Consider the following 18,340-nt stretch of genomic DNA (forward strand, 5'->3'; position numbering starts at 1 on the left):
TTGTGGACATGAAGTGATCTTGCTGAACAAAAGGCAGAATAGGCCTTATAGTCACCATCTTAAAAGTTACAAAACAATTTAAAGTTTTCAGATCCAAAATTGGTCTGAAAGAATTTTCCTTCTTTGGTATAATGAACAGATTTGAATAAAACCCCAATCCCTGCTGTGAAACTGGGATAATTACCCCTAAAAGTTCTCTATTCTGAAAAAAGGATCGAAAATAATAGGGAGCTTTAAAATTTACCCTTAGATTTCTTGTGTTGGGGCAGAAAAACCTTACCCCCAATAATAGTGGAGATAATAGAATCCAATTTTGAACCAAAAAGATTTTTACCTTGAAAAGAGATAGATAATAATCTAGTTTTAGACACCATATCGGCATTTTAAGATTTAGGCCATAAAGCTCTTCTAGTTAGAATAGCTAAAGACATGGATTTGACATTGATCTTTATAACATTAAATATAGCATCACAAATAAAATGATTTGTATAATGAAGTAAAACAACGTTAGATAATTCAGAATCTGAAGACAACTGCTGTGCTAAACTGTCCAACCCAAAAGTAGAAGCAGCAGCAACATCAGCCATAAATATAACAAGTCTAAGAATCTAGCCAGTATGTAAATATGCCTTTCTTAGAGAAGTTTCAAGCTTCCTATCTAAAAAAATCCTTAAAAGAAGTACTTTCTTCCATAGGAATAGTAGCACGTTTGGCAAGAGTGGAAGTTGCCCCATCAACTCAAGGAAAGGTTTACCAAAGTTCTAAATTGCCTACAGGCAAATGATACAATTTCTTAAACCTAGAAGAATGGTTAAAAGAGGTACAAGGGTTAAAAGAGGTACCAGGCTTAGACCATTCTTTAGCAATCACATTAGAGATAGCACCAGGAATAGGAAATACTTCAGGAGTAATAACAGTAGTCTTAAATATACAATTTAGACTATTACTAGCTTATCATCAGAAGGTTTAGACTCCTCAATATCCAAAGTAAACAAAACTTCCTTTAGGAGAAAACGAATATATTCCATCTTAAATAAAAAAGAAGATTTGTCTATATCAGTCTCTGACGTGGCATCCTCTGAATCAGAGTAAACCCCATCAGTAGAAGATGCATCAGTATGCTGAAGGTCAGAACTTAATTCACTAGGTTTAGGAAAATGTTGCAAAATCCTTTTACGTTTTTTTAAAGGAGGAATAGCAGTTATTAATACAAAAAGGAAATGTGTTAAGTGCACAAAAATAGGATATGTGTCCTGAAATCTTCTGTGTAGGTGTCCATAAAAAAAAGGAAACAAATAATAAAAGTGAAGTCCTGTTTCTGAACAAAATAAAGCAGAGGGATGGAGTTGTACTCACACTCGCTAGAGCTATGACTTAGCTCTCAGTTTAAAAGCCCATATTAAACCTTGTCTGTAATTGAAAGGACCGGGAAGACATCCAGTTGGTTAAAAAGTAGTTTTTATTATTACAATGAATAAAATCACTCGGGTATGAAACACAGCCGCATTTGGATAACAGTTAACGCTGACAATTCAAGCGTGTTCTGTAAAGCAGAGTTTCAGTTCTAAGAGTCAACACCCTCCCAGTGATGAAGGCAGTCATTGCCTTCTCTATAGCTGTAGCAATAAATCTTTCATTTCTGCAGTAATGCTATGTACATTAAACTGAGATGGAATAACAGTGGATGTATTTGTACTCAGATATATTATCAGCATTTAACAATTTGTCAAAACAAGAGCCACATAATTGAGATGAAGAATTTAGATTAGTTTAATTACAACAAGCACACTTAGCTTTAGTAGATACGTGTTCAGGCAGCTCAAATCCTATGGTAACATCAGAGGCAGGTTCAGTTTGAGACATAATTGCAAAAAAAAAAAAAAAAAAAACATGCAAAGCTGTAGTGAGTTTTTTAATACACCTCTCACTCTAAAAAGCAGGTAAGAACTTTGATTGTAAATACAAAAACACAAAATGTACCTACCTAAATAAAGCCCAATGGATACTTCTATTATAGCTGCATAAAATGTGATTATCAACATTCCATGAGACTAACATAATACTTAGCATCCTTATTTATAAATAAATTACTAGCTCCAAAAAAATCTATGTTTTACAGTCTCTACCAACCTTGACAAATAAAGTCGCTAAAAAAAGAGCACTGAATTACTGACTCAAGGCATGTATACAAACAATATATAATAACTTTACTTAAAAAGTGCCCAATCCATAGCGGAGTGTGTCTTATAAAATAAAAGTATATACTTACCGTGTAAGACACCCATCCACATATAGCAGACAGCCAAACCAGTACTGAGTACAAGAGCATATTGTCGATCTATAAAGGGAGGCAGCAGATGAATCCCTGCAACCGATTTACAGAGAGCCTTATGAAATGCTGTCCCATAGGCAAAAACATGGTATTGAGCAATATTCCCTTCACATCCCTCAGACAAACACTGCACATAGAGAGGAACTGGGCTTCAATATGCTTAGAAGCGACTTTCACTGAAGAAATCCAGCACATCATGCTTCACCACCTCCTAAGGAGGCAAAGTTTTGAAAACTGAGGTATGAGTGAGGTGGGAGGTGTATTTATAGGCATTTGAGGTTTGGAAGACTTTGCCCCCTCCTGGTAGGAATGTATATCCCATCAGTAACTAGCTTGTGGCCACCTATATGAAAGAAAAAATTATAAATACCATTTTATTTACACTATAATTTAAGTATTAATATTGCTTATATTATTATGCTGTAGCTAGAGTGCTGACTGGACAACAATTCAAACCGTAAGCTCAAAGAAAAATTGACATTTGAAGTGGCGGAGGAGCGCAGGGTATTTGAATTTTATATCTATACTAAAAAGTAGGTTATAGCGCAACTTAATTACAACTGATGAATTAATCTCCATCTTAAATATCACTAACATTCTGAATCTATTTTTTATAAAGGGGAGAGTTTACCATCACTAAGGCAATGCATCCAACTTCAAAATAAACTGCTGTGTGCTGCTAATGATTTTGCTCCTTACTGAAGTCATATTTCTGATTAGCAGTTATAGCTTATTAACATTCTGTTACAGACATTTCTGAGGACATATGGATAATAAGCCATATTTATCTTTACCTCTGAGAAAAAAGGAATACAGAAAGAGATATGATTTGCTTTATGGCCTTTAGGCCTTCATCAAGATACCTCAGTATGAAAGGACAGAAAAAAGAGTAAGTGGACGAGCAGTGTACAGAGAGATTTACAATGAGAATGGACATGTCAAGTTTGTCAATAAAGATTGTGGGTGGAGATCTAATTATGGTACATAACAAAAATAGATTTACAATCATTTAAATGGACACACGCTTCCAGATATCCAGAAGTGTGTTCTCATACTTGCCTGTTGTTGGTCTTCAAGTATATCATAGCTAATGCCAATGTTGCCCCAGGACATGTGACATCAACATTTATGGTGTCCCCTTCCTGTAAATAATGTTAACACACAGTTAGGAAAATATTTTAGTCTGTGATGTTATTTCCTAGAAACGTGCTTGTCAAGAATTCTTCATACGCTGCAAGTCCATTGATAACTTCACCGTTAGCAAAACTTGTGGTTATTTAAAATCAAACAATTCCAAGAAGATTTCAAACTCCAGCTTTAAATATTGATCAGCTACCTTAATTTGATAGCTTGGGGATTTGTGTTTTTCTCGGTTTACTCCAACGTGTGAGCGTTTGTGACCACCAACCATGTACTGGTAAAGCTGCTCTGGAACGTTCAGATCAGACATGCCAATCAAGTTACTGCCATGCTAAAACAAAAGAAATACCGAGCCTTGAATAGTGTTAAGAAAAAACTTAACATAAAAGGATTACAACAGATGGATGTTCCTGCAATGCAATTTGTTGTAAGTACCACTTCAACATTTTGTTTGGTAACAATAAATACTACTGAAGCATCAGAGTATATAATTATAGTCTCTTAAGCCAAATATCCACTATAGAAATTAGAGTTTTAATCAAATAACTGAAAACATCATCTATAATTTATTATTATTCCTAAAGGTCACAGACAACAAAAGGTTAAAGGATGGTATTTATAACATAGCCCTTTGGATATATTTGTAAAAGACACAGAAGAAAATCAAATGTCTGAATCCCAAAATAAAACATTTGGGTTTCACATCCATTTAATAACAGAACTGAGATACATCTCTTAAAAACCCTGGATGAATTCATGCTTTCTTAGTCTACTTTGCAGTTGCCAATTAGGGTCTGATATAAATAAAAATATATTATGTAATCAGTTAAAAGCAACTCTGTGACACACCTTACATAATTTACAAAGCCAATAGTATATTTCAAAGTCTAAATGACTTGGAAAATCCACATTTCTAGAAAACAATTACTGTATTCAAACAAAAAAACAAACAAAAGCTTAGAAGTACTTTTTTTTTGTAGATATTTTTAATTGATGTTTCAACAGTAAAACAACAATTAAACAAATAATGGTCATTGAATTGGTACATATAACTATCACCGCAGGCACATTTTCTGATACATTCAAGCATGTGTCGATCATACCAATCCTAAAAAACTTAAATTATGCTTACCTGATATTTTCTTTTCTTCTGACGGGAAGAGTCCATAGCTGCATTCATTACTTTTGGGAATTCAGAACATGGCCACCAGGAGGAGACAAAGACACCCCAGCCAAAGGCTTAAATACCTCCCCCATTTCCCTTATCCCCCAGTCATTCTGCCGAGGGAACAAGGAACAGTAGGAGAAATTTTAGGGTGAAAAAGGTGCCAGAAGAAATAAAAAAATACGGCCGCCCCTTATGTAAAAACACAGGAAGGGAGCTGTGGACTCTTCCCGTCAGAAGAAAAGAAAATTAGGTAAGTATAATATAGTTTTTCTTCTTAAACGGGAAGAGTCCACTGCTGCATTCATTACTTTTGGGAAAACAATACCCAAGCTATAGAGGACACTGAATGCAAAACGGGTGGGTACGAAGGTGGCCCCTTCTGAGGGCACCACAGCCTAAAACACCAAAAAACTTCCAACAGAAAAAACTGTTTCACTAGAAGCCAAAGGGTAAAAAGAGAAAAGAGGCAGAGATAACTGCCCAACAGTTAAAACCAGCAAGACCCTTGCTAGAGACCACTCAGGTTATTAGACCTGACCAAGCCAAAAGCCTCTGAGGAGACGAAGTCCCGCAAGCAACGCAGCCCACAAAATTAAACTCACCCCCGATCAGAAGAAAGGGGAAACATCCACATTCCCCCAGTGGGGAAGAAAAGAGATTCAGATAAATGAGTCTGAAAGGACCCTCAGAACTCAAAGGGACTAGGACCAAAGAAAAGGTAACTCCAAGAGAGTGAACCAGGATGAATAGGGCACCTATGAAAAGACCCTGCCGACCCAGCAAGCAAAGAGAGGACTTGTAAATCCCCATGTACATAAAACAAAGGACCAAGTAATGTCCTGAGACTTAAAAAGGGGAAGGAAGACTCCCTTCCCTACGCAGAGCGGTCACTCGCAGGCAGAATAGAGCAACTAAAGACAAACCATCCTCGGGAGCAGCTGAAAAACAGAATCAGATATCTGAATATGCTCCTCCAAGCCATAGGTGTCCTGCTACAAAGAAGGACTTAGCGACCACAGGTCACCACCCTACCACACAGGACCTTCTTCTTTAGAAGAACTCCAAAAGTGCAAGACAGCACCTTCCCGAAATGGGGCAGGAAAGGAAGGAACAGAACCCAGACACCGGTAGAGAAAACTACATGCCGAGGAGGGATCCCCGAGAAGCCTCTTACTTAAGGAAAGCTCACCATAACTATGATACGTGGCTAAGATCAACAGATCAGACAGATCCCCGACTCCGGCAACGGACCCAGCACCATGTGACTGATAATGTCCGAACCAGCCCCCCCAAAGAGCTTGGGTTCCATAACCCAGACACAGCTCCCTTCCTGAAAACAAAAGGTACTCCCAAAAGGAGACCCTCTACTGGAACTACAGTAAAGGTATGGCACAGAAATTCATCCCGTCACACTAACATCCCGCACACAAGGCAGAGGGACTTAATCAGAGTAATAAAAAGTACCTCCAAGCCCAGTCGGATACTATGGAATGTCAAATTCACCCCCAAAGGGAGGGAAAGCGAGGCCAGAACTTAACAGCTTGCTGGCACACATCAAGGTACAATTAGCTGCAGTTGGCTTTCAAACAGCAAACCTTCTGCTGGCTGAACAGCTAGGCTAATCATCAGGCTACTACAGCGAGGCTGGAGCGTAAAGCTGTAGACAAGCTCAAAAGGTCAAATAGCGAAAGGAAAATCATCCGGCCAGTAAGAAGTCTAAATCTCTCTGCAAGAGAAAAATACGCCCGTAAGAACAGAAGACGTCCCGGAACCAGGAAGTCCCAAACCAGTCCTAAGGGATCAGGATACAGACCCCCAAAATTCATGAAAAAAGACATGACAAATGAACCCGGGCACCCGAAAACTCGGAGCCGGCTGAAAAATTTAGTAACCCCTTAGGAACCACTAGGTTACCACATCCAGAGTAGACTTTGCACCACAGGCGATGCAAACACCGTCATATTCAAGACACCCTGGACACTGAACTTTTACGAAATGTCCCATACACAGAGAGCTTAGGACACCCACAGTGGGATACAACTCCCAACATAAAGGGTGATAGGCAATGGGGGAGCCTCACAGCCACTCTGGAAGGCCCTAAGGCTCTAGGGACAACTTCTACTAAGTCCAAAGTCTAACGTTCGAGAAACAGAAAACACTACTTAGGAATGCTAGCTGTCACCAGAATCACAAGACAGATGATTAAACAGGAGCTCTACCTGGGTTCAAACCCACAATCCTGCTTCAGGTGTAGTGGAGCTAGCCACTACGCCACATCTCCCTTAGAAATTGGCTAGAGAAACTAACAAAAGTCTCCAAGATCCTCAGGATCCACTTCCCTGACCGCCTACAGCTCGATTGAGAAGGAACATGTATCCTAACCCCAGGCGGGTGAAAACCCAAAAACGCCTATGCAGGGGCGACACAGGAAAAAGGGGAGACAACCTAATCTAAAAACTCCCGAGAATATGGGAGCAGACTAGATCCCGGAAGCAGAATAACCAAAAGGCTTTAACTTCCAGAAACAGATGACCCAAAGCCAACCCCAAGGAAGGGGACAAAAAGGCCCATCAACCTCAACCTGAAGGAAGATATACCATCATCAAGGACAACAGATTCCAAGAGGAGAACCTCAAAAAGAAGACAAGGAAAATCGTCCAGGTCGATCCCTAGTATGATCCGCTCCGGATCCCCGCCCACGAGGAACAGGACAGTGAGGACTGAGTACAATCCCCTGATGCCCCACCCAAAGGCAGAACGAGAACCAGCCTGACGTTTTCGAACAAAGGTTTCCTCTACCATGTTTTAGCCCTGCATGGGCAGAGCCTCAAAAAAATAATGGAGACTCATGGAGGGTTCACTTCACAAAAACTTCGAGCAAAAGCAAGGCATTATTCGATCTGAAGAGACACCAAGAGTAATAAACTCCTCATCCGAGTGAGCAAATCACCACCCAGCCAGGTCAGCCAGTTACACCGGCACCACGTGGATGATATAAACCGTAAGGAACAGAAATCACGCCCTATCAGGACCAGCCTGCTACAGAAACCATAGGGTGCAGTGGTGACTGAAAGTTTAAAAAATAAATATATATATGCCTGTCGTAATAAACAGGGCGGGCCGTGGACTCGATACATCACAAGAGAAATAAATTTATCAGGTAAGCATAAATTATGTTTTCTCTTGTAAGTCAGACGCAGAGAAACTAGATTTGGATGTGAGAACAGACCTTGGATTAGAAGGTCCTGCCTCATTGGCAGGGTCCACGGTGGAACCGAGGACATGCCCACTAGGTCTGCATACCAAGTCCTGCGTGACCACGTAGGTGCTATCAGAGTCACCGAAGCTCTCTCCTGCTTGATTCTGGCAACCAAACGTGGAAGGAGAGGAAGCGGTGGAAATACGTAGGCCAGATTGAAAGACCAAGGTACAGCTAGAGCATCTATCAGTACCGCCTTGGGATCCCGGGACCTGGACCCGTAACGAGGAAGTTTGGCATTCTGACGCGACGCCATCAGATCCAATTCTGGTGTGCCTCAAAGCTGAATCAGCTGAGCAAATACCTCCGGATGGAGTTCCCACTCCCCCGGATGAAAAGTCCGACGACTTAGAAAATCTGCCTCCCAGTTCTCTACTCCTGGAATGTGGATTGCTGAGAGATGGCAAGAGTGATCCTCTGCCCATCGGATTATCTTGGTTACCTCCATCATCGCTAGAGAACTCCTTGTTCCTCCGTGATGATTGATATAAGCTACAGTCGTGATGTTGTCCGACTGAAACCTGATGAATTTGGCTGCAGCAAGCTGAGGCCATGCCTGAAGTGCCTTGAATATCGCTCTCAGTTCTAGGATGTTTATTGGAAGAAGAGATTCCTCCCGAGACCATAAGCCCTGTGCTTTCAGGGAGTTCCAGACTGCACCCCAGCCTAGCAGGCTGGCATCTGTCGTTACAATGAGCCACTCTGGCCTGTGGAAGTACATTCCCTGAGACAGGTGGTCCTGAGACAACCACCAGAGAAGAGAATCTCTGGTCTCCTGGTCCAGATGCAGTTGAGGAGATAAATCTGCATAATCCACATTCCACTGTTTGAGCATGCATAGTTGCAGTGGTCTGAGGTGTAAGCGGACAAAAAACAGAATTTATGCTTACCTGATAAATTACTTTCTCCAACGGTGTGTCCGGTCCACGGCGTCATCCATTACTTGTGGGAATATTGTCTTCCCCAACAGGAAATGGCAAAGAGCACAGCAAAAGCTGTCCATATAGCCCGTCCTCAGGCTCCGCCCCCAGTCATTCGACCGACGGTTAGGAGAAAAAAGGAGAAACTATAGGGTGCCGTGGTGACTGTAGTATATAGAGAAAGAAATTTTTCAAACCTGATTAAAAAAACCAGGGCGGGCCGTGGACCGGACGGACCGGACACACCGTTGGAGAAAGTAATTTATCAGGTAAGCATAAATTCTGTTTTCTCCAACATTGGTGTGTCCGGTCCACGGCGTCATCCATTACTTGTGGGAACCAATACCAAAGCTTTAGGACACGGATGAAGGGAGGGAGCAAATCAGGTTACCTAAACAGAAGGCACCACGGCTTGCAAAACCTTTCTCCCAAAAACAGCCTCCGAAGAAGCAAAAGTATAAAATTTGTAAAATTTGGCAAAAGTGTGCAGAGAAGACCAAGTCGCAGCCTTACATATCTGATCAACAGAAGCCTCGTTCTTGAAGGCCCATGTGGAAGCCACAGCTCTAGTGGAGTGAGCTGTGACTCGTTCAGGAGGCTGCCGTCCGGCAGTCTCATAAGCCAATCGGATAATGCTTTTCAGCCAGAAAGAGAGGTAGCCGTAGCTTTTTGTCCTCTCCTCTTACCAGAGTAAACGACAAACAAAGATGAGGTCTGTCTAAAATCCTTAGTTGCTTCTAAATAGAACTTTAAAGCATGAACTACATATAAATTGTGTAACAAACGTTCCTTCTTTGAAACTGGATTCGGACACAGAGAAGGAACAACTATTTCCTGGTTAATATTCCTGTTGGAAACAACCTTCGGAAGAAAACCAGGCTTAGTACGCAAAACGACCTTATCTGAACGGAACACCAGATAGGGTGTATTACACTGCAAAGCAGATAATTCTGAAACTCTTCTTGCAGAAGAAATAGCAACCAAAAACAGAACTTTCCAAGATAGAACTTGATATCTATGGAATGTAAGGGTTCAAACGGAACCCCTTGAAGAACTGACAGAACTAAATTTAGACTCCAAGGAGGAGTCAAGGGTCTGTAAACAGGCTTGATTCTGACCAAAGCCTGTACAAAATCTTGTACATCTGGCACAGCTGCTAGTCGTTTGTGTAATAAGACAGATAAAGCAGAAATCTGTCCCTTTAGAGAACTCGCTGACAATCCCTTATCCAAACCTTCTTGGAGAAAGGAGAGTATCTTAGAAATTTTAATCTTACTCCAGGAGAATCCCTTGGATTCACACCAACAGATATATCTTTTCCATATTTTATGGTAAATCTTTCTAGTCACAGGTTTTCTGGCTTGGACCAGAGTATCTATCACTGAATCTGAAAACCCACGCTTGGATAAAATCAAACGTTCAATTTCCAAGCAGTCAGCTGCAGAGAAACTAGATTTGGATGTTCGAATGGACCTTGTACTAGAAGATCCTGTCTCAAAGGTAGCTTCCATGGTGGAGCCGATGACATATTCACCAGGTCTGCATACGAAGTCCTGCGCAGCCACGCAGGAGCTATCAGAATCACAGAGGCCTTCTCCTGTTTGATCCTGGCTACAAGCCTGGAAGGAGAGGGAACGGTGGAAACGCATAAGCTAGGTTGAACGACCAAGGCGCCACTAATGCATCCACTAGAGTCGCCTTGGGATCCCTGGATCTGGACCCGTAGCAAGGAACCTTGAAGTTCTGACGAGACGCCATCAGATCCATGTCTGGAATGCCCCATAATTGAGTCAACTGGGCAAACACCTCCGGGTGGAGTTCCCACTCCCCCGGATGGAAAGTCTGACGACTCAGATAATCCGCCTGCCAGTTGTCTACTCCTGGGATGTGGATTGCAGATAGGTGGCAGGAGTGATCCTCCGCCCATTTGATGATTTTGGATACCTCTCTCATCGCCAAGGAACTCCTTGTTCCCCCCTGATGGTTGATGTAAGCTACAGTCGTCATGTTGTCTGACTGGAATCTTATGAATCCGGCCTTCGCTAGTTGAGGCCAAGCCCGGAGAACATTGAATATCGCTCTCAGTTCCAGGATGTTGATCGGGAGAAGAGACTCTTCCCGAGACCATAAACCCTGAGCTTTCAGGGAATCCCAGACCGCGCCCCAGCCTAATAGACTGGCGTCGGTCGTGACAATGACCCACTCTGGTCTGCGGAAACTCATTCCCTGAGACAGGTGATCCTGGGACAACCACCAACGGAGTGAGTCTCTGGTCATCTGGTCTACTTGAATCTTTGGAGACAAGTCTGTATAGTCCCCATTCCACTGCTTGAGCATGCACAGTTGTAATGGTCTTAGATGAATCCGAACAAAAGGAACTATGTCCATTGCTGCAACCATCAACCCTACTACTTCCATGCACTGAGCTATGGAAGGCTGCAGAATAGAGGGAAGAACTTGACAAGCGTTTAGAAGCTTTGACTTTCTGACTTCTGTCAAGAAGATCTTCATTTCTAAAGAATCTATTATTGTTCCCAAAAAGGGAGCTCTTGTCGACGGAGACAGGGAACTCTTTTCTACGTTCACCTTCCACCCGTGAGATCTGAGAAAGGCTAGAACAATGTCTGTATGAGCCTTTGCCTTGGAAAGAGACAACGCTTGAATTAGAATGTCGTCCAGATAAGGTGCCACTGCAATGCCCCTTGGTCTTAGAACCGCTAGAAGGGACCCGAGCACCTTTGTGAAAATTCTGGGAGCAGTGGCTAGTCCGAATGGGAGAGCCACGAACTGATAATGTTTGTCCAGAAAGGCGAACCTTAGGAACTGATGATGATCTTTGTGGATAGGAATATGTAGATACGCATCCTTTAAGTCCATGGTAGTCATATATTGACCCTCCTGGATTGTAGGTAAAATTGTTCGAATGGTTTCCATTTTGAATGATGGAACTCTGAGAAATTTGTTTAGAATTTTTAAATCCAGAATTGGTCTGAAAGTTCCCTCTTTTTTGGGAACAAAAAGATTTGAGTAAAACCCCTGACCTTGTTCCACAGTTGGAACTGTGTGTATCACTCCCATCTTTAACAGGTCTTCTACACAATGTAAGAATGCCTGTCTCTTTATTTGGTTTGAAGGTTTTGAAGATAAGTGAGACATGTGGAACCTTCCCCTTGGGGTAGTTCCTTGAATTCTAGAAGATAACCCTGAGAGACTATTTCTAGTGCCCAGGGATCCTGAACATCTCTTGCCTGAGCAAAGAGAGAGAGTCTGCCCCCTACTAGATCCGGTCCCGGATCGGGGGCTACCCCTTCATGCTGTTTTGGTAGCAGCAGCAGGCTTCTTGGCCTGTTTACCCTTGTTCCAGCCTTGCATTGGTTTCCAAGCTGGTTTAGTCTGGGAAGCGTTACCCTCTTGTCTAGAGGCTGCAGAGTTGGAAGCCGGTCCGTTCCTGAAATTGCGAAAAGGAACGAAAATTGGACTTATTCTTAGCCTTGAAAGGCCAATCTTGTGGGAGGGCATGGCCCTTTCCCCCAGTGATGTCTGAAATAATTTCTTTCAATTCTGGCCCAAAAAGGGTCTTACCTTTGAAAGGGATATTAAGCAACTTTGTCTTGGAAGAAACATCTGCCGACCAATACTTTAGCCAGAGCGCTCTACACGCCACAATTGCAAACCCTGAATTTTTCGCCGCTAATCTCGCTAACTGCAAAGCGGCGTCTAAAATAACATAATTTATGCTTACCTGATAAATTCCTTTCTTCTGTAGTGTGATCAGTCCACGGGTCATCATTACTTCTGGGATATTACTCCTCCCCAACAGGAAGTGCAAGAGGATTCACCCAGCAGAGCTGCATATAGCTCCTCCCCTCTACGTCACTCCCAGTCATTCGACCAAGGACCAACGAGAAAGGAGAAACCAAGGGTGAAGTGGTGACTGGAGTATAATTTAAAAAATATTTACCTGCCTTAAAAAACAGGGCGGGCCGTGGACTGATCACACTACAGAAGAAAGGAATTTATCAGGTAAGCATAAATTATGTTTTCTTCTGTTAAGTGTGATCAGTCCACGGGTCATCATTACTTCTGGGATACCAATACCAAAGCAAAACATAATTTATGTAAGAACTTACCTGATAAATTCATTTCTTTCATATTAGCAAGAGTCCATGAGCTAGTGACGTATGGGATATACATTCCTACCAGGAGGGGCAAAGTTTCCCAAACCTCAAAATGCCTACAAATACACCCCTCACCACACCCACAATTCAGTTTAACGAATAGCCAAGAAGTGGGGTGATAAAAAAGTGCGAAAGCATATAAAATAAGGAATTGGAATAATTGTGCTTTATACAAAATCATAACCACCACAAAAAAAAAAAAAAGGGCCTCATGGACTCTTGCTAATATGAAAGAAATGAATTTATCAGGTAAGTTCTTACATAAATTATGTTTTCTTTCATGTAATTAGCAAGAGTCCATGAGCTAGTGACGTATGGGATAATGACTACCCAAGATGTGGATCTTTCCACACAAGAGTCACTAGAGAGGGAGGGATAAAATAAAGACAGCCAATTCCTGCTGAAAATAATCCACACCCAAAATAAAGTTTAACGAAAAACATAAGCAGAAGATTCAAACTGAAACCGCTGCCTGAAGTACTTTTCTACCAAAAACTGCTTCAGAAGAAGAAAATACATCAAAATGGTAGAATTTAGTAAAAGTATGCAAAGAGGACCAAGTTGCTGCTTTGCAGATCTGGTCAACCGAAGCTTCATTCCTCAACGCCCAGGAAGTAGAAACTGACCTAGTAGAATGAGCCGTAATTCTCTGAGGCGGAGTTTTACCCGACTCAACATAGGCAAGATGAATTAAAGATTTCAACCAAGATGCCAAAGAAATGGCAGAAGCTTTCTGGCCTTTTCTAGAACCGGAAAAGATAACAAATAGACTAGAAGTCTTACGGAAAGATTTCGTAGCTTCAACATAATATTTCAAAGCTCTAACAACATCCAAAGAATGCAACGATTTCTCCTTAGAATTCTTAGGATTAGGACATAATGAAGGAACCACAATTTCCCTACTAATGTTGTTGGAATTCACAACTTTAGGTAAAAATTCAAAAGAAGTTCGCAACACCGCCTTATCCTGATGAAAAATCAGAAAAGGAGGCTCACAAGAAAGAGCAGATAATTCAGAAACTCTTCTAGCAGAAGAGATGGCCAAAAGGAACAAAACTTTCCAAGAAAGTAATTTAATGTCCAATGAATGCATAGGTTCAAACGGAGAAGCTTGAAGAGCTCCCAGAACCAAATTCAAACTCCAAGGAGGAGAAATTGACTTAATGACAGGTTTTATACGAACCAAAGCTTGTACAAAACAATGAATATCAGGAAGAATAGCAATCTTTCTGTGAAAAAGAACAGAAAGAGCAGAGATTTGTCCTTTCAAAGAACTTGCGGACAAACCCTTATCTAAACCATCCTGAAGAAACTGTAAAATTCTCGGTATTCTAAAAGAATGCCAAGAAAAATGATGAGAAAGACACCAAGAAATATAAGTCTTCCAGACTCTATAATATATCTCTCGAGATACAGATTTACGAGCCTGTAACATAGTATTAATGACAGAGTCAGAGAAACCTCTTTGACCAAGAATCAAGCGTTCAATCTCCATACCTTTAAATTTAAGGATTTCAGATCCTGATGGAAAAAGGGACCTTGTGACAGAAGGTCTGGTCTTAACGGAAGAGTCCACGGTTGGCAAGAGGCCATCCGGACAAGATCCGCATACCAAAACCTGTGAGGCCATGCCGGAGCTACCAGCAGAACAAACTAGCATTCCTTCAGAATCTTGGAGATTACTCTTGGAAGAAGAACTAGAGGCGGAAAGATATAGGCAGGATGATACTTCCAAGGAAGTGATAATGCATCCACTGCCTCCGCCTGAGGATCCCGGGATCTGGACAGATACCTGGGAAGTTTCTTGTTTAGATGGGACGCCATCAGATCTATTTCTGGAAGTTCCCACATTTGAACAATCTGAAGAAATACCTCTGGGTGAAGAGACCATTCGCCCGGATGCAACGTTTGGCGACTGAGATAATCCGCTTCCCAATTGTCTATACCTGGGATATGAACCGCAGAGTTTAGACAGGAGCTGGATTCCGCCCAAACCAAAATTCGAGATACTTCTTTCATAGCCAGAGGACTGTGAGTCCCTCCTTGATGATTGATGTATGCCACAGTTGTGACATTGTCTGTCTGAAAACAAATGAACGATTCTCTCTTCAGAAGAGGCCAAAACTGAAGAGCTCTGAAAATTGCACGGAGTTCCAAAATATTGATCGGTAATCTCACCTCCTGAGATTCCCAAACTCCTTGTGCTGTCAGAGATCCCCACACAGCTCCCCAACCCGTGAGACTTGCATCTGTTGAAATTACAGTCCAGGTCGGAAGCACAAAAGAAGCCCCCTGAATTAAACGATGGTGATCTGTCCACCATGTTAGAGAGTGTCGAACAATCGGTTTTAAAGATATTGTTTGAGATATCTTCGTGTAATCCTTGCACCATTGCTTCAGCATACAGAGCTGAAGAGGTCGCATGTGAAAACGAGCAAAGGGGATCGCGTCCGATGCAGCAGTCATAAGACCTAGAATTTCCATGCATAAGGCTACCGAAGGGAATGATTGTGACTGAAGGTTTCGACAAGCTGCAATCAATTTTAGACGTCTCTTGTCTGTTAAAGACAGAGTCATGGACACTGAATCCATCTGGAAACCCAGAAAGGTTACCCTTGTCTGAGGAATCAAAGAACTTTTTGGTAAATTGATCCTCCAACCATGATCTTGAAGAAACAACACAAGTCGATTCGTATGAGATTCTGCTAAATGTAAAGACTGAGCAAGTACCAAGATATCGTCCAAATAAGGAAATACCACAATACCCTGTTCTCTGATTACAGACAGAAGGGCACCGAGAACCTTTGTAAAAATTCTTGGAGCTGTAGCTAGGCCAAACGGCAGAGCCACAAACTGGTAATGCTTGTCCAGAAAAGAGAATCTCAGGAACTGATAATGATCTGGATGAATTGGAATATGCAGATATGCATCCTGTAAATCTATTGTGGACATATAATTCCCTTGCTGAACAAAAGGCAAGATAGTCCTTACAGTTACCATTTTGAACGTTGGTATCCGTACATAACGATTCAATATTTTTAGATCCAGAACTGGTCTGAAGGAGTTCTCCTTCTTTGGTACAATGAAGAGATTTGAATAAAACCCCATCCCCTGTTCCGGAACTGGAACTGGCATAATTACTCCAGTCAACTCTAGATCTGAAACACATTTCAGAAACGCTTGAGCTTTTACTGGATTTACTGGGACACGGGAAAGAAAAAATCTCTTTGCAGGAGGTCTCATCTTGAAACCAATTCTGTACCCTTCTGAAACAATGTTCTGAATCCAAAGATTGTGAACAGAATTGATCCAAATTTCCTTGAAAAAACGTAACCTGCCCCCTACCAGCTGAGCTGGAATGAGGGCCGCACCTTCATGTGGACTTAGAAGCAGGCTTTGCCTTTCTAGCTGGCTTGGATTTATTCCAGACTGGAGATGGTTTCCAAACTGAAACTGCTCCTGAGGATGAAGGATCAGGCTTTTGTTCTTTGTTGAAACGAAAGGAACGAAAACGATTATTAGCCCTACTTTTACCTTTAGATTTTTTATCCTGTGGTAAAAAAGTTCCTTTCCCACCAGTAACAGTTGAAATGATGGAATCCAACTGAGAACCAAATAATTTGTTACCCTCGAAAGAAATAGAAAGTAAAGTTGATTTAGAAGCCATATCAGCATTCCAAGTTTTAAGCCATAAAGCTCTTCTAGCTAAAATAGCTAGAGACATAAACCTGACATCAACTCTGATAATATCAAAAATGGCATCACAGATAAAATTATTAGCATGCTGTAGAAGAATAATAATATCATGAGAATCACGATGTGTTACTTGTTGCGCTAAAGTTTCCAACCAAAAAGTTGAAGCTGCAGCAACATCAGCCAAAGATATAGCAGGTCTAAGAAGATTACCTGAACACAGATAAGCTTTTCTTAGAAATGACTCAATTTTCCTATCTAGAGGATCCTTAAACGAAGTACCATCTGACGTAGGAATAGTAGTACGTTTAGCAAGGGTAGAAATAGCCCCATCAACTTTAGGGATTTTGTCCCAAAATTCCAATCTGTCAGACGGCACAGGATATAAATGCTTAAAACGTTTAGAAGGAGTAAATGAATTACCCAATTTATCCCATTCTTTGGAAATTACTGCAGAAATAGCATTAGGAACAGGAAAAACTTCTGGAATAACCACAGGAGCTTTAAATACCTTATCCAAACGTTTAGAATTAGTATCAAGAGGACCAGAATCCTCTATTTCTAAAGCAATTAGTACTTCTTTAAGTAAAGAACGAATAAATTCCATTTTAAATAAATATGAAGATTTATCAGCATCAACCTCAGAGACAGAATCCTCTGAACCAGAGGAGTCATCAGAATCAGAATGATGATGTTCATTTAAAAATTCATCTGTAGGGAGAGAAGTTTTAAAAGATTTTTTACGTTTACTAGAAGGAGAAATAACAGACATAGCCTTCTTTATGAATTCAGAAACAAAATCTCTTATATTATCAGGAACATTCTGCACCTTAGATGTTGAAGGAACTGCAACAGGCAATGGTACTTTACTAAAGGAAATATTATCTGCTTTAACAAGTTTGTCATGACAATCAATACAAACAACAGCTGGAGAAATGGCTACCAAAAGTTTACAGCAGATGCACTTAGCTTTGGTAGATTCAGCACTTGACAGCGATTTTCCTGTAGTATCTTCTGACTCAGATGCAACGTGAGACATCTTGCAATATGTAAGAGAAAAAACAACATATATATAAAGCAAAATTGATCAAATTCCTTAAATGACAGTTTCAGGAATGGGAAAAAATGCCAAGAACAAGCCTCTAGCAACCAGAAGCAATAAAAAATGAGACTTAAATAAATGAGGAGACTAAAGCGACGCCCATATTATTTGGCGCCTAAATGCTTTTGGCGCCAAAATGACGCCACATCCGGAACGCCGACATTTTTGGCGCGAAATAACGTCAAAAAATGACGTAACTTCCGGCGACACGTATGACGCCGGAAACGGAAATAGAATTTTGCGCCAAAAAAGTCCGCGCCAAGAATGACGTAATAAAATGAAGCATTTTCAGCCCCCGCGAGCCTAATAGCCCACCGGGAAGAGTCAAATTTTTGAAGGTAAGAAAAAATGATTAAATCAAAAATGCATTATCCCAAATATGAAACTGACTGTCTGAAAATAAGGAAAGTTGAACATTCTGAGTCAAGGCAAATAAATGTTTGAATACATATATTTAGAACTTTATAAACAAAAGTGCCCAACCATAGCTTGGAGTGTCACAGAAAATAAGACTTACTTACCCCAGGACACTCATCTACATATAGCAG

General features: G+C 41.2%; 1 protein-coding gene across 1 annotated transcript in view; it reads right to left on the reverse strand.

The window, feature by feature from the left end:
- ANAPC1 (anaphase promoting complex subunit 1) overlaps positions 1-18,340 on the reverse strand; it is a 592,717-nt gene that overhangs the window by 326,534 nt on the left and 247,843 nt on the right. Inside the window, exons 31-32 of the mRNA XM_053712607.1 lie at positions 3,669-3,803; positions 3,392-3,474 (exon numbers count right to left, since the gene is read on the reverse strand). Of these exons, the coding sequence (XP_053568582.1) occupies positions 3,392-3,474; positions 3,669-3,803 (218 nt within the window). The remainder of the gene's footprint in view (positions 1-3,391; positions 3,475-3,668; positions 3,804-18,340) is intronic.

The sequence above is a fragment of the Bombina bombina genome, chromosome 4 (genome assembly GCF_027579735.1).
Source record: "Bombina bombina isolate aBomBom1 chromosome 4, aBomBom1.pri, whole genome shotgun sequence".
Classification (NCBI taxonomy): domain Eukaryota; kingdom Metazoa; phylum Chordata; class Amphibia; order Anura; family Bombinatoridae; genus Bombina; species Bombina bombina.